This window comes from Amphiura filiformis, chromosome 3 (assembly GCF_039555335.1).
Source record: "Amphiura filiformis chromosome 3, Afil_fr2py, whole genome shotgun sequence".
Classification (NCBI taxonomy): domain Eukaryota; kingdom Metazoa; phylum Echinodermata; class Ophiuroidea; order Amphilepidida; family Amphiuridae; genus Amphiura; species Amphiura filiformis.
Genome location: NC_092630.1, coordinates 61357512 through 61379373, shown reverse-complemented (window position 1 = coordinate 61379373; position 21862 = coordinate 61357512). Strand labels below are relative to the sequence as shown.

General features: G+C 39.6%; 1 protein-coding gene across 1 annotated transcript; it reads left to right on the top strand.

Annotated features, from left to right (window-relative positions):
- Positions 1-9480: 9480 nt before the first annotated feature.
- On the top strand, positions 9481-10880 carry LOC140147381 (uncharacterized). Its single transcript, XM_072169158.1, is given in 4 exon segments — positions 9481-9494; positions 10025-10475; positions 10477-10540; positions 10543-10880. Coding segments are annotated over 4 exon segments (867 nt in total).
- The last annotated feature ends 10982 nt before the right edge of the window (positions 10881-21862 follow it).

The following is a 21862-nucleotide window of genomic DNA, read 5'->3' as shown; positions in this document are numbered from 1 at the left end:
TCATCATGCGACCTGCCCACAACATCACTTCCGGTTTCACAAACGCGTACACTACCGGCCCAAGTCATCTCGGCCCAACATTGATTCGGTCCTATGACCCAAACCAACTCGGTCCAACAAGAGCTAACAAGAAAGGAAAAACAATGTAGATTGGTAGAAAACAAACAGTCCCGGGGTCACATTCACTCCCTATCTGAAATGGCAGGGATCAGAGCAGGGGTGTGCCTCGGTCATGTTAAAAGTAGGATGATTTTTTTGTGGGGGTGCTGATTTTGACAAAGTCATGGACTTTTTTTTTCCAAGGGGGGCAATTTTGTGAAAAGTGGACGTCTTTCCCCAGATTTGGACCTTTTACCCAAAAAGCTTTAAAATCCATTTTTTGGCTCGCTACGCTTGCACATTCTTAAATTTTGTTTCATGCAGGCCAGCCAAAGCCAACCTACACTCGTCATTTACTCATTCAATTCAATTCAATTCAATTTTGTTTATTACCATTGTACAGACTTGACATTTAATATGGAATAATTTTTTTCGCTAAATTCCAAGACTGGTCTGGACGGAGTCTAAATAAACCGCACGGGCTATATATTAATTGAGGTGTGTCGGGAGATGGTGTAAAATAGTTATAGAAAATGTGCTTTCCATAAGTTTACATTATGGTGCTCAGCGAATTTGCCTAAAATGGCGGATTTGGGGAGGCTGAATTTTAGCTTTGTGTGGACACAATTTCGGACCTTATTCAACATTGTGCTGTTATTATCAAATTCATAGGGGTTTGAGGTGATATTTCTTAAACTGCGTCAGCAATTGGCATTAATCACAACTGAAATACACTTGTAATGTACCAATTTTTTGAACAAGGGAGGAGCTTAAAAACGGGGCTCTTAAAACTGGTACGTACTGAGAAGGTTTGAATGGTCCCCTTGGGGTCAAATGTTATAAACTTACGGTAAAACTACAACTGCGCGGATTCCTGGTTGTCCAACGAACTCATGCTGTTTCTTTGTGTAGGCCTACAGTAAGTTTATAACACATCATGCAGTTATTGTTAACTACATGTATGCACACAACACAGGGACACTCACAGTAGGCAATTGAACCCTACTGGTAGCGCTGTATCGTAGCTATTGGGGATGAACTAGTTAGTATCATATATCAAAAAGTATAAAAGCTATGATTTTAGTACTTTCTCTCTGTTTCAATTACTTATTCTTTTCCAAATATCTGAATCTTCAATCCGGTACAAGCTTTAATAACGGGGAACATACATTTTATTAAAAAGAAATCCTACCATCTATCCAAACTCGCCGTGTTATTCCAATGCACATTTTACTTCACCGGGCAGCCATTTTTTGATCGTATTTTGAAGATTGGCGTCATAAAACCGTCATAGGTACAAATTTAGTACTTTCTGTCAATCAATTATGGCTTATTCTTTAAGCTTTAAATAATTGGCATAGTCCTTATAATAACGGCACTCCGCCTTGATGAGTAAATGACAGCAAACAGCTGCAAACCAGTGAAAAATATCCCAAAACTCGGTCAGTGTGGCATGGGGCTCTGTTCGTACATGTCAATAGAGTCATTATCGATTGGATTAGTCGTCCGTAGCGGACAATTCGGTCGCTCATTGGATCAATATTATCAGGTGGTAATAAATTTGCATTGGAAAATAGATTACTAGGCCTATATAATGGTTTAGTACTGCATATATCGGTTTAATCTTCAACATGTTCAATAAGCGGGTTTATGGCTGGAAAGGTCACGGTGAATTCGCCGTGGACGTAAGTGCACTATGATTCGGCCCCAGGGTACCATTCAAACTTTCTGAGTGCGTACCACTTTTAAGAGCCATATTTTTGCTGAACCATGAAATGGTATCAGCCTATAAGAGTGTATGTTACTAGCTTACTTACTAGCTTACTTACTAGCTTGCTTACTTACTAGCTTACTTACTAAGTTACTAGCTTACTAACTAACCATTTGGTCTGAAATGGACATATCTCTAAATGCCACGAAGGTATGACCCCATGAGTGGTGTCATATGAAAGAGGAAAACATAAAGAATATAATAAAAATATTTCCAAACGTCGGAGGTCATCCAGGGGTCACAAAAAAAAAAAAAGGTCATTTTAACTGAAAATGCTCAGATTGAGCTTAAATTTAAATGTAATGATCCTTGTGACATTCTAAACATGTTTCAAACATTTAAAAATGTATTTAAGGTCATTAAGGGGTCATAAAGGGGTCAAAGGTCAAGGTTCTCAAAATGCTCCAATTGAGCTGAAATTTAAATGCAATGATCCTTATGATATTCTAAACATTTAAAAAATATTTTAAGATTCATTTAAAGTCATTAAGGGGGTCAAAGGTCAAGTTTTCCAAAATGCTCCGATTGAGCTGAAATTTAAACGCAATGATCCTTATGACATTCTAAACATGTTGAAAATATTTTCAAATTCATTTAAGGCCATTAAGGGGCAATAGAGGGGTCAAAGGTCAAGTTTTCAAAATGCCTCAATTGACCTGAAATTTAAATGCAATGATCTTTATGACATTCTTAACATGTTTTAAATATTTTAAAATTCATTTACGGTCATTAAGGGGGTCATACAGAGGTCAAAAGTCAAGTTTTCAAAATGCCAGCTTCTCACGATCAAGGTATATTAAAACGGCAATTAATGAAACAGTCTTATTAAAATTAATACTATCCTGCACAGTATTGCTGCTTGATCAGATCGTCACAGTCATCCGCCTATCTTACCTCGTGCCCTTGCAAAGGCACAGTTGCTCTAGTTTATTTTATATTCTTTACTTTTCCCAATTCATTAACACCATTCGGGTGGTCATACCTTCGTAGCATTTCGAGTTATGTCCATTACAGACTCCGGGTGACAGTGGTATAGGCCTACCACAATATACTGCCAAAGCCACATGGTTCAGCTATGGTGCGGTTATCGCTCTAGTTTAAAGCTCCTCCCACTTTCAAACTGGTAGATTACAAGTTCATTTCAGTTCTGACGAACACTTTTTGGTATTTAGGTTCAGTGAGTATCGCCTCAAACCACAATGAATTTGATAATATCAGAATAAAGTTGCTTAAATTAAGAATTTTACCCTCTGCAAAAATCAAATTCAGTCTTCTTAAATCCGCCATTTTAGGCTAATTCACTACGTTATGAGCGCATTTTCTGTTAAAGCAATTATTTTACACCATCTCCCGACACACCCCAATTAATATTTAACCCGTGCGGGTTATGCTTATGCAGACCCCTTCCAGACCAGTCTTGGAATTTTGCAAAAAGATATTCCATATTAAATGTCATGTCTGTAAAAAGCTGCGCTATGAGCGGTTGTAGCCTACTTGAAGATGAATAGTATTTAACTTTCAAATTTTTAACTTGAAGAGGCCATCAAAAAGCTTAAAAACAACAAAGCGTGTGGTTGGGATAAGATCTCAGCAGAAGTGTTGAAAGCAGGAGGACCCATGTTGAAACAAATGTTGTTGAAGATCATCAACACCGCCTGGGTTGAAGGAAAAATCCCTGAAGACTGAGTAAAGGTCTAATAACCCCTGTCATGCGCGTATTGGGGGGGCTTTGGGGGCACCAGCCCCCCCGGTCATAATAGGGGCGGCCAAAACGAAGGGGCGGCGGAAGAAGAAGGGGCGGCAAAAAGAGGGGCAGCGGAAGAAGAAGGGGCTGCAAAAAGAGTTAGTAAAGAATAAAGGGCGGAAAAATTTGAAAACGCATAAAAAAAACTGTGGAAAATGGTACTATGCATTGCTTTTAGGGCGCCAGCACCTAAAATCCTTCAGACTTCAAAGCAGCATTTGACACCATATGGAGGGAGGCCCTTTGGAAATGTCTGCGATCAGTAGGAGTAGACACCAAACTGGTGAACCTCATTGCAAAAATGTATAAGCAAACCAAAATGCTCAGTCGTGGTAAATGGAAAGATCACCGATTGGTTTGAATCCTAGTTGGTGTTAGACAGGGATGTCTTCTCTCACCATGCATCTTCAATCTATATCTGCAGTTTGTCATGAAGGACATCCAAAATCTAGGCTCAGGTGTGCAGATGGGTGACATGTGCAACAACATCCGATATGCAGATGACACCACACTCATGGATATGGACTTTGAGAACCTGCAAATATCCACTAATGAATTGGAAAAAGCACACAGCAGCTGGTGAATGAAAATTAACCCAACAAAATGCAAGATCATGTCTGACGATCCAAGAGATATCATGCTGAACCAAATGCCCATTGACAGAGTAAACAACTTTGTCTTTCTGGGTATAGTAGTGTGCCCTCAGTAGAAGAGGATATTAAACGTCGCACAAAGTTGGCAGCCTGGGCATTTGGTAGATTGAAAAATACCATCTGGTCTAACCATGACATCACCAGATCGCTGAAAGTAAGGATCTACCAGTCGCTCATCCTCCCTATTGCCACCTATGGATCAGAATCCTGGGCGTTACGTGAATCCGATATCGACACAGACTGGAGGTTTTTGAAATGCGATGCCTTAGGGCAATGCTTGGAGTTTCCCTACTTGACAAAATCGGGAACAATTCCATCAGACAGAGTCTCAACATCACTAGCTCCATCAATGATGTTATCTGCCGGAGACGTGTGAAATGGGCCGGGATGCCTCTACATCGGCTTCCCCACCAAGCCTACATTAATGACTTCAGCAAGAAAAGACCACCAGGTCGTCCACCAACCAGATGGAAGGACCAAATTCAAAGGGACTTGGGAATGACCCCACATGAAGTGAAGCAAAGATACAAGCAACAGACAGAACTGAATGGAGGAGGCTTTACTCGGCAGAGAGCAAAGGCCACAACGGCCTGTGCATAAGTCAAGTCAAATTGCCTTGTTCCCCTACTCGTAGATCCCTTTCCTTGTTTATGTACTCGTAGATTCTTTATCTTGCTTTTTTGTACTCGTAGATAATCCCTTGTCTTGTTTTATGTTCTCGTAGATCCCTTGTTTTTTGTACTCGTAGATCTCCTGTTTTTTTGTACTCGTAGATCCCTTGTTTTGTACTCATAGATCCATTATCTTGCTTTTTGTTCTCGGCGTAGATCAATTACCTTATTTTTGTACTCGTAGCCCTTACCTTGTTTTTGTACTCGTATATATCCCTTAATAGCCTCTTAATTGTGTAGTATACTCGTAGATTCCTTATCTTGGTTTTTGTTCTTATTAGATTCCTTGTTTTGTTGAACTCGTAAATCCCTGTTTTATTGTACTCGTAGATCCCATGACTCATAGATCCATTATCTTGCTTTTTTTGTACTCGTAGGTCATGCAATTATATTGTTTTTGTTTGTACTCGTAGATTTATTTTCTCGTAGATCCATTCTCTTGCTTTTTTCTGTACTCGTAGATCCCTTACCTTTTTGCACTCATAGCCTCCGTTATCTTGTTTTGCTTTGTGTGTTGTTCGGTTTTTGTGGGGTTTTTTTGGTACTCGTTGATCCTTACTTTTGTACTCGACGATCCCTTGTTTTTTGTACTCGAAGATCCCTTGTTTTTTGTACTCGTCTCGTAGATCCATTCTGTAGCCTTTTGGGTACTCGTAGATCCATTACCTTGTGTTTGTACTTGCAGATACGTTCTCTTGGGTTTTTTGTACTCGTAAATCCTTTGTTTTTGTACTCGTATAGATCCCTTATCTTGCTTTTTGTACTCGTAGATCCTTTATCCCTTAGGGGCTGTGCAATAATTATGAGCCCTGGGGAGGGTAAAATTGGGGGGGGGGGGGGGCAAGGGGCAAGCGATTTTTGGCACACATACTTGGGGCGCCTTTTAAATAAAACGCTCTAAAAAGGCTTAGGAAAACCGTACGGAAACGCTTTTTGTACTCGATTGTACTCGTAGATCTCTCACCTTGTTTTTGTACTCGTAGATCCCTTAATCTTGCTCTTTTGTACTCGTAGATCCCATACTTTTTTGTACTTGCAGATCATTTATCTTGTTTATTTACGTATTCGTGGATCCCTTATCTTGTTTTTTGTACTCGTATATCTTTGTTTTTGTACTCGTTGATCCCTTTTCATGTTTTTTGTACTCGTAGATCATTTATCTTGTTTTTTTGTACTCGTAGATTAAGTTACCTTGTTTTTGTACTCGAAGATCCTTTATCTTGTTTACGTACTCGTAGATCCCTTATCTTGTTTTTTATAGATCCCATGATTTTTGTACTCGTTTATCCCTTTTCTTGTTTGTTGTACTCTCACCTATGTTTTATTTCGGAATAAAGTTCATGGAACCCCTATTTTAATCAAAGATTGATTAAAGAGTACAATAAAATGGTGAACGACATTGCGTGGTGGCTGTCGAGCACTGATCATAAACAAATTTCCATCTACATTATTCAGATGTGTAGCCAGGAAGCCCAGGATAATACTGAATTACCATGACAGGCGATTTAGAGAGGTTTTGGAAGTTCTATACCATGTATGCAGATCGAACTTGTTTCGAATCTGGCAGCTCCGTGCAGTGTAAAATCATACACAGTGCACAGCAAAATAATACACATTTTGAGGAGGATCATGGAAGGCTTCAAGGAGTACCAACTTCCCTTAACAGTCACTTTTGTGGACTTCAAAAAGCCTTCGACTCCATCAACAGGTCCGTCATGTTTTCAGTGCTGCGGCATTATGGAATACCAAAGGTTGTGGTCAATGCCACCCAGGTGCTCTACAAAGACTCCAATAGTGCCGTTATGGTAGATGGCATTATCTCAGAGCCTTTCCAAGTAACAACTGGAGCATGATGCAGTCATGTCTACAGTAGAATTCACCACGACCTTTGCAGGACTTAAACCCCATTAAAAGCTATTAAACCAAGATAACACTCATTGAAAACAGCTCAACTGATTAAATCATATCTTCTCTGGTTAAATACACACAACATATGTTTCTGCTTTACATGTATAATGGAGCAATGAGCTGGTAATAAAGTTTCAGTTGGGTGAACGATTATAAAGCGAACGCTAGAGAACAATTCTGTGTAGGCTTTTGTTTACGAAATGTGACAAAACTCTGCTTATTGTTAACCAGCGTTCTTGAAAATGAGAAGCATGGTGGTTTGCAGACTTAACACGGTTTGGAAATAATTTCTTCATATTTTTGGTGTTATCTGTCGTTTACATATCCTTCCTAAAACACCAAAGTACGAATATTTCCAAACATCTAAATAAGCTAAAAATTTAGGACATGTTATAAAACTATATTTTCTAGAATTTTAGAAGAGTACTTTTAATATTGGCCGGTTATTTTTCACACAGCGACGTTAACTAGGCAATGTACTATTACCTATAACATACACTAAAACACCAACGTACGAATATTTCCAAACATCTAAATTAGCTAACAATTTAGGACATGTTACAAAACTATATTTTCTAGAATTTTAGAAGAGTACTTTTAATATTGGCCGGTTATTTTTCACACAGCGACGTTAACTAGGCAAATCCCCATACTTCTAACATACGCTATTTGTAGAGGTCACGCGTCAATGGTAAGAGCACTGTGTATTGTGTATAGGAAAACGGACAGTAACTGCAGTATGGTGCTTCAGGGTGATGTGTTGGCACCATTCCTGTTCATTATCCTGGTAGACTACCTTCTGATGAAATCAACTTCTGGAATTGACGCTGAAATTGTTACCTACCCACGTCGGTAAAGCAGGTATCATGCCAAGATGCTGAATGACCTGGATTTTGCTGATGACTTGCCCTGCTGGAATCTTCCATAGACCGGGCCCAGTCACAGCTTACTAGGACTACAACTGCAGCAGCAGATCTAGGCCTTGTCATCAGCGCACCTAAGACAGAATATATGACTGCAAACTGCGCCCAACAAGCACTTGAAGTCTGTGGTAGTACCATCAACCATGTCACAGACTTCAAGTATTTGGGTTCCAAGATGGGCTCTAGTGTTGGAGACCTAAAAAGAAGAAAAGCACTAGCCTGGGCAGCTTTCTGGAAACTGGAACGCCAAGCCCGTCCCTGCCAATCGAAACAAAAATCAAGCTGTTTCAGACAACGTGTGTTACTGTCTTTCTGTACGGGTGCGAGTCATGGGTAATTACCAAGGACATGGAAAACAAGATCAATGCATTTGCAACATCTTGCTACAGAGTCATGTTAAACATCAAGCGTGTGGATCGGATTCCAAATGAAACCATCTACAACCTGACCAACACCACTCCACTGGTTGCCAGAGTCAAGATTCATCAACTTAAATTTCTCGGCCATATACTGCGTCTTGAAGATGGCGAGCCTGTGAAAGAATATGCGCTTTATATTCCACCACATGGGAAGAGGAAACCGGGACGGCCGCGCACACTGTACTTACAGTATGTCCAGCACCTCCTGGGAGATACTAACTTTAGACCTGGTCTAACTCTTTCGTGCATACGGACCTTAATGACCTTTGACCCCAATTCTGTGAACGAGCCGATGCATATGTGTAAGTGAAAAGTGACGTCATTGTGCTATGTAATATGTGGTACCGGGGAGGCGGGGGACCAAATCCATGATGAGGGTAGGTGCGGGCGGCGCGACGCATCTTCCACCCCCATCGAATTCAGAGTAAAAAAATATCAAAGAAGGTCCAAAGTAAAAAAAAGAAACATTTATAAAGGGACCACTTTCATGCAAAACTGTTTAAAATAGCCCACAAAAGTTCATTTTAGATGGATTTAGTCCACTTGTCGAATTAAAGTGACTGAGTTTTTGTAGGGAAAAGGTCCACATTGGTTCTATATACAAAACCATTTTCTTGGCTAAAGAATCTATTTTTCTGTTCTGATGAAGGGTTACTTAATTAAAGGTTCTTCAAGTTTAAGGTTCACAAAAGAACCATTTTCTTGGCTAAAGAACCTTTTTTTTGTTCTGCAAAGAACACATGGAAAACCAACGGGGTTCTTTGTAGAACCAAAAAGGTTCACTAGCCAAGAAAATGGAGGCTTTGTAGAACCATGTGTGACAAGTAGTTTTTCACATCAAAGTTTTTGAAGGAATTTTGTTTGGTATAGCACCACCTCTTGTTTTTTAATTTGAGAACTAGTTCCAAAGTGTCACATTACCCTCTTCTGCTACGTGGATGGTCAGCCCAGGACAGTGCACACCCCACTTTCACTGTGCCAAGATGGTTGAACTTGACCATCAACAATATTATGGAAATAATTAAGTGTTTTGACGATGACGATGTGTTCTACCTTTGATATAATCAGGATATATTCAGCCTAAGTTGGGGTTTTATATTCCATGGTGAATTCCACTTTTGTACAACCAATAGCCGACAATAAACTGACATGTTTGAGACAAATAAACTCTTGCATCCCGTGTCCAAATCCTGTGTTACATTTTTGGCGTAGTCGGCAGGATTTTTATACAACCATTCACCAAACCCCCGGCTTGTTGGAAGGCTGAATTGAACTACTGAAGATACCAAACCATGGTTGGCGACTAGTAAGCTGGTTACAACAGAAAGATGTTGACGGGCAGACGAAGTACTACCACAACCTTTGCCATTGCCATGATTGTGCCACTCCCATGATAAGACAGGAAGATCAAGGAGCCTCAAGAGATGAACGAACTCTGTTACTCGAACTTGAATGTATATTAAACAATAAAAATTGATTATTTAATATACCTATATGATTATTTTATACCCGTGCGCATGATATGGTTTACCTGTGTGATATATCTTTTATGTACCTGTATGGCATTGTTTAATTATGCAGTTATGATCTTCATTATATTGACACCATTATGGTATGGTATAATGTAAAATATTATAGTTTATACATGTATTATGTAATGCCTACGGTTTTATCCAATGGCTAGTTTCGGTGATTGCACTGTGTAAGTAATTTAAGGTTCAAGTAAGTATGGAAGTTGATCAATTGAAACAACAATTGGCTGCTTTACAGCAAGCATTACAAGAAGAACATGACAAGGCTGCTGCTGATGCCAACAAGACAGTGATGAGGGCAAAGCCGAATTAAAGAAGACGGAAGAGAATTAAAGCTGAAAGAACTAACGAAGACAGGCGGTACAAAGCCAATCTACCTGGCACCTGGTCGACGCCTTGAAGTCTTCAAGGGCAAGGCAGTCAAAGCAACCGACCCCTCGATCTACGACTGGGTTGCTGATGTTCGAGCGCAGCTGGAACTGCGGTCTTTGACTAATACTGAGGCAGCGGCCTTCATAAAAGAGCATCTCTCTGGTGACGCCAGGAAGGAGATTTGTGGCCGGGGTGATACCATCAGCTCGAAGCCCGAAGTAATACTTCAGATATTAGTCAGAGTTTTCGGAGATGGAGACAATCTACCTCAGCTCCAGCAACGGTTTTTCAGTTACCGACAAGAACCGAACCAGGATCTTCTAAGCTGTTCCTTGGCATTAGTTCACTTGTACGACCGTATGTCATGCTTGGACGAGTCTTACAAAAGCAAGTCGGCAAATTTCACTGAAAGGGCAACTTGCAGAAGCAGTCCACGATGAGAATTTGAGACGGAGCTACGGCGCCTAAACATTGAATCACCATCATTGTCTTACTTCGATTTTCGGGATCGGGCAGTAAAGTGGTTAGGAAAATCGCCAAAGAAGACAAAGGATGTCTCTCTTAATGAGACAAGTACTGGTGAAGACAGTGTGTTGGCACTCCTGAAGAAGCAGGCAGAGCAACTGGATGCTCAACAGAAGCAGATAAATAAACTGCAGATAATGCTCCAGACGAAGAGAGAGCGCAGATGTTTCCGGTGCAACCAAGTTGGACACTTCAAGGCCAACTGCCCCAAGACGTCTAGTGAGACAACAAGGGACCAACAGCAACGTCCTTTAAACGCATAAAGCCTGCCATTTCGAGCCAAATGGTGGGCGGGTCAAACGATGGCTCCATCCTTCAAACGGCCATAGGGGACTGCCCGGAGACAGAGGTCACTGTGGGCAAGTCAAACTTACAGAGTCTGATTGACTCAGGTGCACAGGTCTCCACACTCACGGAATTATTTTACAGAGAGCACCTCGCTCACCTGGTGGAGACTGAAGACGTGTCAGAGTACCTAACTCTAACAGGAGCACAAGAACTGGAAATCCCCTATGTTGGCTATATCGGGTTGACCATGCAATATGCAGGACACACTTTTCCTGGAATGGGATTCTTCGTCGTGAAAGATCCAGCTAGCATTGCCATTGCTGTCAAGAAGGTCAGAGTACCAGGAGTCTTGGGATCCAACATTCTTCGGGACATGAAGAGGATCTTGATAGACCTGAAGTATGGTGACGAATATAGCAAGTATTTCGCCCCAATGATAAGCTAATACAGGCCTTGGCGTTATACGACAATGTGACAGCAGCGGAAGTGCATACAGATGTTTCACGCGACGAGTTGCAGGCACCAAACCAACTTTGATTCCTGCCCGAACTATAAATGGAACCACCAGACCTTCCAAGGGCATACACACTGCAATTATTGAGGGAAAACTTTGCCTATCAACTGCAAAACGGTCTAGTCGTGGCACCCACCTTCGTTAAACTAGATGAAAGTGGTGTTGTCCCTTTGCAGATTGCCAATTATTCCAACTTCGACATTTTTATTCCACCACGGACCCCTGTGGGCTTGATCACTGAGGCATGCTCGGATCAGCAAGTAGGTGTGGAAATGACATCTGATGCGATGCCAGTTGTGCAGGAGATAGCATTTCCAAGTGATACTCCCCAAGACGATTCTACAGCAGACCTGTTGTCTAAGATGGACCTTGGCACTGATTTGAAAAGCAACAAAGACAACAGTTGCAATCAGTTGTGCAAAACTACCAGTCAATATTCTCCAAGGATGATGATGACATAGGATACTGCGATGAGGTAAAGCACCGCATTATACTACAAGATGACAAACCTGTGAAGCTCCCTCATCGAAGAATTCCTCCGCCACATTGGCCAGAAGTTCGTGAACATTTGCAAAATTTAGTGCATCAGGGCATTATAAGACCGTCATCTAGTGCCTACGCTTCAGCGGTGGTCCTTGTACGAAAGAGAGATGGGAAACTAAGACTTTGTGTTGATTATAGAGCTCTCAACGCGAAGACCCACAAAGATGCGTACCCTTTGCCAAGGATCGAGGCCCGGGGGGTTCACTTCCAGTGTGGCCTGTACATCATCCGCGATAATCAACTTTTGAAAAGCACCCTAAACAAGGATTTAACCCTTGGCTAAAACGATACCCTAAACAGGGATTTTATTCCTTGCATCAAATTTCATACCATAAATTTCATTTCCGCGTATTAGCAATTGCAATTTTGATACCCTTTTTCCAATTTTTCATGTTTTTGACACCCTAAACACGTTACGCGCGTATCGTGCATATCCACGAAAAACTACCCTTTTACGCGTTTTCATTATCGCGGATGGTGTACAGGCCACAATGGGAGTGACCCCCCGGGGATCGAGGAAGCATTAGATGCACTTAAAGGCGCAAAATACTTCTGTAGCCTTGACCTTGCACACGGCTTCCACCAAGTACCCATGGCTGACGAAGACGTGGAGAAAACCGCTTTCTGGTGGACTGTACGAGTACGTACGTATGCCTTTTGGCTTATGTAATGCACCAGCGACCTTCATGCGACTGATGGATCGTGTCCTTGGGGACCAAAACTTCCAAAGTGTGCTGACCTATCTGGATGACATTCTGGTCTTTGGCTCAACCTTCGAGGAGACCTTAGAACGGTTACAAATGATGCTGGAGCGACTTACGACCTTCAAGCTGAAGGTCAAGCCCGAAAAATGCCATTTCTTCAAGTCGGAGATAAAATACCTTGGGCATATTGTTTCGGAAAGGGGAATCGCCCCCGATCCGGACAAGGTTGAAGCAGTGCTTGAATGGCAGATCCCGAAGACTGAGAAAGGACTCAGAGGCTTCCTTGGACTTTGTGGCTATTACAGACGTTTCGTCCCTGGATATGCCAAGATTGCTGGTCCACTACATGCCCTTCTTGGAGGTTCCAGCAAGAAGTCCAAAAAGAAAGCAGATCAGACGAAGCCACCAGTTGCGGAAGCCTGGACGGAAGTGCACCGAAGCAGTGGAAGCCTTAAAACAGAAGCTAACTACATCTCCTATCTTAGGCTTTCCAGACTTCACGCAGCCATACGTCCTTGAGCTAGCCACCACGGCCTTGGAGCTGTACTCTCCCATGACCAAGAAGGAAGACGGGTTGTGCTTGCGTATGCCAGCCGATCACTTAGAAGACACGAGCGCAATATGAACAACTACAGTAGCATGAAGTTTGAACTACTCGCTCTAAAGTGGGCTGTAACAGAGAAATTTCGCGACTTACTGATCTGATCTGCAAAGAGTTCACAGTCTTCACGGACAACAACCCGTTGACCTACATCAAGACCTCTGCAAAATTAGGAGCAACAGAGACTCGTTGGGTAGCGGACTTAGCACCTGTTAACTTCAACATTGTGTACCGTTCTGGCAAGTCTAATGCTAATGCGGATGCACTCAGCCGGAAGGAAGTCCATGGGCATGATCCCAGATCAGCAAGCTCTGAAGAGATTCTTCACGTAGAACCAGCACAGATCAGTAACTGTCAGCATCCACTCTAGTGCCACCTTCCTTGCGTCTTCTAATTGAGGAAGTGATATCCCTGAAAAACATCAAGGATGAAGAGCCAGATCCTAATCTTCAAGAGGCTACCCAGACAATCCCCACAATGGAGCTGGAGAAGCTACAACAAACAGATACCTCCATAGGGAGATTGCTTCATTTCTGGAGATCTGGAAAGCCAAGTTCTCGACGAAATGAAAGAATGTAAAGCTGTCAGGAAACTTCTTAAACAGTGGGATAGGCTTGCTAGTGAGAAAGGGATAATGTACAGGAAAGTTCAGCTCAATGGCGATGAAGTGAGCCAGTTGCTATTACCAGAAGCTCTACAGGCCGAAGTTCTCAAGGCAATGCATGATGATATCGGTCACCAATCTGCTCAGAAAACCCTAGAACTTATCCAACGCAGGTGCTTTTGGCCTGGAATGGCTGCTGACATCCAAGAGTATTACAACAAGTGTTCACGCTGCACCATTTCCAAAGCTGGCAAGAAAGTACATATCCTATACTGGGTTCATTTACAGCAACCAGACCATTGGAAGTTCTGGCAGTCGAGTTCACTGTCCTTGAGCCTGACAAGAACAACATCGATAATGTGCTTGTTCTCACTGACGTGTTTACAAAATATACACAAGCCATTCCCACGAAAGATCAAAAAGCCACTACTGTCGCTCGAGTACTGGTTCGTGACTGGTTTGTACGCTATGGAGTACCATGTCGCATCCACAGTGACCAAGGACGTAACTTCGAAAGCCAACTCATCAAGGAGTTATGTAATGTATATGGGATCACCAAGTCAAGAACAACACCCTATCACCCAGAAGGCAACGCCCAGTGCGAAAGGTTCAACAGAACAATGCATGATCGGCTTCGTACCTTACCACCCACAGTAAAGAGAAACTGGCCAGACTATTTACCGGAACTGGTTTATGCATACAATTGCACCCCCACTCAACAACCGGTTATGCTCCATATTATCTCTTCTTTGGTCGTGAACCGAGGCTCCCAATTGATAATGTATTGGGATTGAACATGGAATGTTGAGAAATAATGCAGGTATTCAATTGTCTAAATTAACGTCCCGTAATCAAGATATCGATAATTTCACAAACCAGCTTTTTCTCAAGCAAATTCTCCAAAATTTTCCCCCAAAACGGGCTTTTAAAATTTAATCGGTACTGTATTTGGTTCTTCCCCATGGCAACATTATTTCTTTGATCGATTTGTAGTACAATACGAAAAAGAAGAAAACAATCACTCGGCGTGGATTTATACGGGCGCACATTTGAAAAAACGTCATGGAACGTGTTTTTTGTCTTGTGAACATGGTGCGTAAAAATGCTTTAAACGAAGGATTTTCAAACTTATTCTAAAAATTTGTATATAACACACACAAAAATGTTAAGCTACATCCAATGCACCAACATTTCACTCGCTGCGATATTTGATTACTGAGAAAACTCTGTTTTAGAGAACAACTTTATACGTCTTTTATACGTTTTTTATACGTTTCTTCGTGTAACCTTAATAAAGAACCCTAAATGGTTCTAAGTAGAACAGCAAAAAGGGTTCTTTAGTCAAGAAAATTATTTTTAGGACCAAAAGGGTCAACACTCTTCACTTTTCTTAACTTTGCGATGAATTAACGAATTAGAACGTTCCTAGGCCTACGGTTCTTTATATAGCTTGTTAAGGTTCTTAATAGAACCTTAGTATTGCTTAGGGTGCTGTATACGGGACAAAAAGAAGCTTCTAGTTGCACCTTTTTTTTCCAAGAGTGAATAAAACGTTTTCATAACATTCAAAAACATTATATGATAACTTACCGCAATATATATTCTAACATATAATGTTATTTAGGGTTGAAAAATATTTGGCAAGAAATGTTTGCAAAATGTAGTTTACAATAACATTTTGAAAACATTTAAAAATATTGGTGCAGTGTGTTTTCATATAAAACGTTTTAAACCGTTTTCATGACATTTATATAACCCGACATTTAATGATTTCCGTCAATTTTTAAATGCTGAAATGATATTATAATAACTGCCGGGAAGGGGTTTTGTCCATTTCAGCTGCATGGTAAAGTGAAAGAAATCCCACTGGCTATTTTGGTCGTTTAACATGGAGTTCTATGGCGGACATAAAGTCATAATTATGACTTTATGTCAAAATTGCTCTGTTGACCTAGTACCTACGAACACAACAAATTTGGCTGATTCCATATATATATGTAAGTTGGGACATGTGTAAACATTACAAATATGCCAAAAAATTAGGTTTGAAAAAAAAAAAATTTCATATTATATAAGATCGTGCATTATGGCTTTAATGTAATTAAAATGTTTTTACCGAATCCATAACATAAACCCTAAATATAACCTGTTTTAAAGCGTTTAAAAACATTTTGCGTTTCCTCTCCTTCCTCCTTTCTCTTTTCCCCTGCACTATAAGTGGGGGGTGGGGGACAAATAGGCATTTTTTGCCAGGCAGCAATTGCCTCCCTTCCCTACGCCACTGTGTAAGAGGGGTTGTTGCTCTCCCCCTCTTGCCCCCTGTGGGATGCTGGTCGCCCTGATATGTGAGATTTTAACCCTCTTTTGTACTTTGTGGTCCACTGACGTTATTGCATGATTGATAGGCCCTTGTTTTGCAAAACAACAACAACACTTTTTAGCTCCCCTTGAGTAGTTAAAAATACCCCCCACCCCCTTCAAGAGGTCAAAACGTGTTTGGCTCCCGGCTCCCTACACCCCCACCAAGGTATTTCTGAATACTTCTTAAAATAGCCTAGTTTTTCTTTAAAGTTTTTCCAGTTTAAAGTATCCCAACTCTGCATGTAGAGCTCGTGTAAAAACTTTTCAAGTTTCAGATTGAGACACTAATTAGCAGATGACACGCGAACACCACTCGCAGACTGAAAGAGTTACTGCTGGCACAAACAAACATGTAGTTGAAATAGATAGCTACTTGAGAAATACTTTCACACCGTGTTCCGTTGAAAGGAGTTCACCCGGCACTCGCCTCTCAACTATGTAAACTATTTCCAGCTCACCCCGAACTTTTCCAAATAAGACCAGCCATGGTTAAATGTGAGTACGCCCACCCCACTTGGCGGGTGTGGAGGAGCCAGAGTCATCTGACCCCGCAGTTCACAAGTTTGGACGGAGCATCCTAAAAGTTCGTCGCGCGCCGATTATGACAAAAAGTTATCAACAAACTTTTTTTTAAAGTTCTGTAGATGTGGAAGCTGTCAAACGATGAGCATGCATCTGTTTGACACATTTCAGATTGCAATCTTTGAAATACTTGCGTATGATAAATCACGCGTAGTAATTGAATGATGGGGTTATTTTACATCTTATTTAGACAGTTAGATATGTGTAAGAATTTCTGTTTCTCTGTGTTCCGTTTCAAAAGATCGTAGCCTTTATATAGCTTTAACTACAAATGTATATACATAAATGGAATAACTGTTCAAAAGTATAAATTGCACATTGACTCTACAGTTAAAGTTTTTTCCTAATTTAACCATAGACTAGACCCGGTCTATAGACTTTCAAACGACATAAGTATTAAGGTTATATCAACTATTTTAAACTGTTGCGATTTGGTAGTTCAGAAGTTCACAGCATCTAGCATCTTGCGAATGATAGTGAGCTTTGCGAGTGTATAGAACAATTCAATTATCACAGATATACTTTTGTAGGTCCTGTGGTTCTTGAGTTATGGAAAGAGGGCTGAAACAACACTTTTGTAAAATGCTATCAACGTAACTCATTAACAAGTTCACAATAAATCAAGAAAATTTTCAAAGTATATGATTTGTAGAATGAACTTTTGCAAAACATCAAAGTGTTATTTTTCAATAATATTGATTTTGAAGAGAATAGCTTCAAAATAATGATAATAATAATAAATAATAAAAAAACATCCGTTCTATACCAAACTTCACAAAGTAAAAAAGAAATTAACAAAATAAAGATATGGCAATAACATTTTCTTTCAAACCCGTAATTGATGCATCTGATGCTGACAGTATTTTTACAATTTTATGTTTCTCATCAATCTGCAAGTCTACCTGCTGAGCGAGCAGACGAGTTGCTCAGGTATCACTTCTTCAAAAACTATTTCTGAATGGTTGAAATAACTTGGACTGACCCAGCTAACCCAAATGTACAACATTCAAACTTTTGAAACCGAAGTTTGAGTACATGCACATTTTGTGTGAATTTCCATTTTTTGATTAATTTACATTTATTGCTTTGACATCGTAGGCCGCCTGGGGTGTTTAATTTCTTCTTTGAACAAACGTGATAAAAAGGGAAAATCTGAAACAATTCTTTTCCTTAATTTATGATTACGATTAATTACATATTTTTGAATTTTGAATTCCACATAAATAGTTTTTAATGCTTATTTGCTTCATTGCTTGTTTGGTTAATATGTTTTGTTCGATTTTGTTCAGTTTTCGTTATTGAATTTATTTATTTATTTATTTATTTATTTATTTAAACTTACTATCTATTTTTCATTCAATTTATTCATTTATATATTAAATTACATTTATTTATTTGTGCATTCATTAATTTACTTACGTATTTATATATTTATTAACTTATTCATTCATTCATTTATTCATTCATTCATTCATTCATAATTTTGTCTCAAGTTGTGTTCAAATGTTTGTCTATGTACACCGTATACGCCTGTCACCTTTGCGCTATACTCACGGATACAGCTGCTAGCTCATGAGCTGTTTTAGTTTGATATATAAATACTCACCGAATAAAAGAAAAGAGAAAATGTCTGAAAAAATATTGGTAATTTTTTGCGGACAGTCCATTCCAAATAAAATATTTATTTCCCTTCCTTTTACTCGGGCTTTTACTCGATAAGAAAAAGTTTTATTTTAAAGTTTGGAACCTACCAGAAAGTTTCAGTTTCCAACCTGACAAAAAAGTTTGTATAAAACTTTACAGTGCGTGGTAATTGATTTGAGACTGCGCAGTAACTTCTGCTCCACATATTATGGGATGCATTGAACCGTGTTGTGAAAAGTTTCATATCGATCGACGTTTCGGGGTCATCGACGATCGTTACATGTAATGTACTCGGAACATATGAGGAAATAAAGTCATCAAAAACTTGTCTGATCAATCGTTCATGTTATACGAAGGTACGTAGCTATTATAAATACTATTAGGAATTGGTTTGTAAACTTTGGGGCATAGTAAGCTTATATAAAGTAGATTTTGAGTGGTGTGAAGTTGGTCGGTTTTGTTCCCCAAAACTTTTTGTTTGGCATTGGAAGTGTACAGTCATGTGAGGGATTTAGCGGTAAAAATGGTGTGGTCTCGATCTGCATAGATGCGAATAAAGTTGGATTTTGGGCAAGAACGAATTAGTGATTGAAAGATAACTTAATTGTGTGATAGTTGAAACATCATGGACCTATTTGGTATTAATATCTTGTGTTTGTTTGACTGATTTGTAACTTTAATTTGAGTGTAAAGTTCAACTAATTTTGTCACCAAGGCCATGAAACTTCTATGGCGATACATGTGCTACAAGTTTTAGGACGCTTCCATTTTCCGTGCAGGTAGGATAAAATGTTTATCAAAACTTTTGTTCATTATAAATTTGTATTGAGGCTGTAAATGCAGCCTAAATAAATACAGCATGTATTCTTTTGATATTTATTCAATATATGCATGCTTTTTTATCATTCTAAATTTAGAAATGAGAAATACAACACTTGTAAAAAAGTTTTGAAACTAATAATCTAGGTGTGGTACCCCACACGGACCAATCGATTAAACTTCAAACTTATACAGGCTGGGCTGGTATATCGCACACACTGTTGTTGTGGTATGATTGTGTGTACCTTTGTACATGAGCCATGTTCAAAGAAAAAGCATGGGGTTGTGCCATAGGCCATTGTGAGTTTATAATATAATACAACAGTTTCATTTCATCAATGTTTTATTAAACTTCTATACTTCCCTGTATGAACTAGGCCTACAGATGTGTTTTCCTGTAACTTTTTTTATACTAGGTTCAGGTTATAAAAATAAAATATTATTTTCCGAAGAAGGAAGTAAAACTTGTAAATTTGTATCAACTTTGTGGGCCGGGTAAAGTTTTTCGGAAAACATTTCATGATTATGACTTTTACTGTTGTCTATATGGAAATTTTGGTGAATTTTAGAGTCACTTGCGAAAAAAAAAGCAGCCAGACCGACCAACCCTACTTAAAAAGTCCGTCTGCTGGCAGTTTTTTCCCATCACATATTTAAAGTTAACTTGATGCTCTTGATTCTTGATCAGTTTCTGATCCATTGTGATTCACAAAAAGTTCAATGCGCCCTTGCAAACTAGTGCTGGAAAACTTTTTATATACCGTACATACTGGTACAGTGTATGTAGAACTGGTTCCAGTTCCTCGCACCCAGGAGAGGGCCTGTCATGGTCCACCAATGGTCCTGTCATGCTACATTTAACAGCCAAAAATACCGGCCCAGCCAAACGTGGAAGAATGCTAGACCTACCGTCTCTTTAGTTTTAGGGGACCGGACTATCATTTTACAAAAAGTCGGCGTCAATAAAATTGTGACCCCCTATTTTGGCAACAAAAATTTTATGATCCCCCACCTAAAATTGTATTGAAATCAGTCTATTTGAATAAAATAGACACACTATTTGAGGTCATCTTGTGACTCCCTACATTTTGGTCATTTAAAATTTTATGACACCCGTATTTTTCTTTCCAAAAATTTATGACCCCCTGGTATATTTGGGACCCTCCTTCCAAAGGAAGTGATAGCCCAGTCACCCTCTTGGGGGAGGGGGTTAATAGAGTTAACAAAGTGGTTTTTTTAAACTGAGCTTTGTTTTTTTTAACTGAGCAAGACTTATAATTTAAAGTTTGGATAATATTAGTGATAGGCTGTACAGCCCCCAAAAAAGGGTGATGTTTCAAAAAGCTTAGGGTACCAGCTGAATTGAAGCAGCTAATCCTCCTGAGCATTTTGACACCTTTTAAAAAAAAAATCGGTTGAAACATGAGACAGTGCCGGCCAAAAAACGATGCATACGGGGGATTTCTTGGGACCCCCCCTATTTTTCACTATTTTGACAATTATGGGCATTTTCTTTGCTGTTTGTTGGATTCTAATGATAATTTACATGATTTTGGGTCCCCTGGATATATTTATGCAATTTTTACACAAATCGTATGTTTCGATGCAAGTTTAAGAGCCAATTTAGGATGTGAGGGCGCTGTTCAGCCTAATAGCTGTTACGTATCCCCCCTACTAAAATTTTATCATTTCTTATTATCAAATCAAAGTTACTGATAAATAACATCTTCTGTCCAAATTTGAACTCTGAACCTTATTTCACTTGTGCGTGGTACCCATTTGAAAATGTGTAGAGACGCTTCCATCGACTTACATGTGATACAAAGTTCGTTGACCCCTGTATATTGCTATGGGCAGGTTACCCCTGTATTAAAAATTAGTGCCACGGCCACACCAAATGTGATAAATCATTAAATGGCTGAAAATTTCAGAATATGGATAATTGATGATTATCTCTAGTATGATTAAAGGCCCTTTCAGTGATTTCACAGGAACATTAAAAAAAATGGAAATTTGTCAGAGTTGCTTAGAAATAAAGAATAAGTCTACAGAATTTCATTAAACCACTTTTCCCCTGAATACATCGACAAATTAGTCAAAAAACAGAAGTTTTAGAAAGCTTTTCTACTTCAACTCAGATCGACTCGAGAAAATCGAGATTTTCGTACAGTGCGCCACCAATCGACTGGAAAAACTTCCTAGTCCAGTGTTTCTAACACAGGGAAGTAGAGTCTAAATTGATTTAAAACAGACGCTTAATTTTTGTAGTAGAAAACAAAATAAGCAATTAAAGGTCACCGAGGCAAACTAACGGTCAATTCAAATATGAAAACAGTTAAAATTGTGTATTTTGTTTAAAATAGTAGCTATACTGATGTAATACGTAGTAGAAACAATACGCAACGCGTGTTGGTACGGTGGAGAGTGATCTTCTTTCGATCTCGAGTCGGACTTTTTGTACTGTCAGTATCAAAAGTCCAGAATCATGCAAATGCTTTCTTTTGTCTAAAATACACGGCTTTCGACCGAACAACTAGCAGGCTATGTTAGCACATCTATGCCAATTACAAAGGTACCAAAATCTG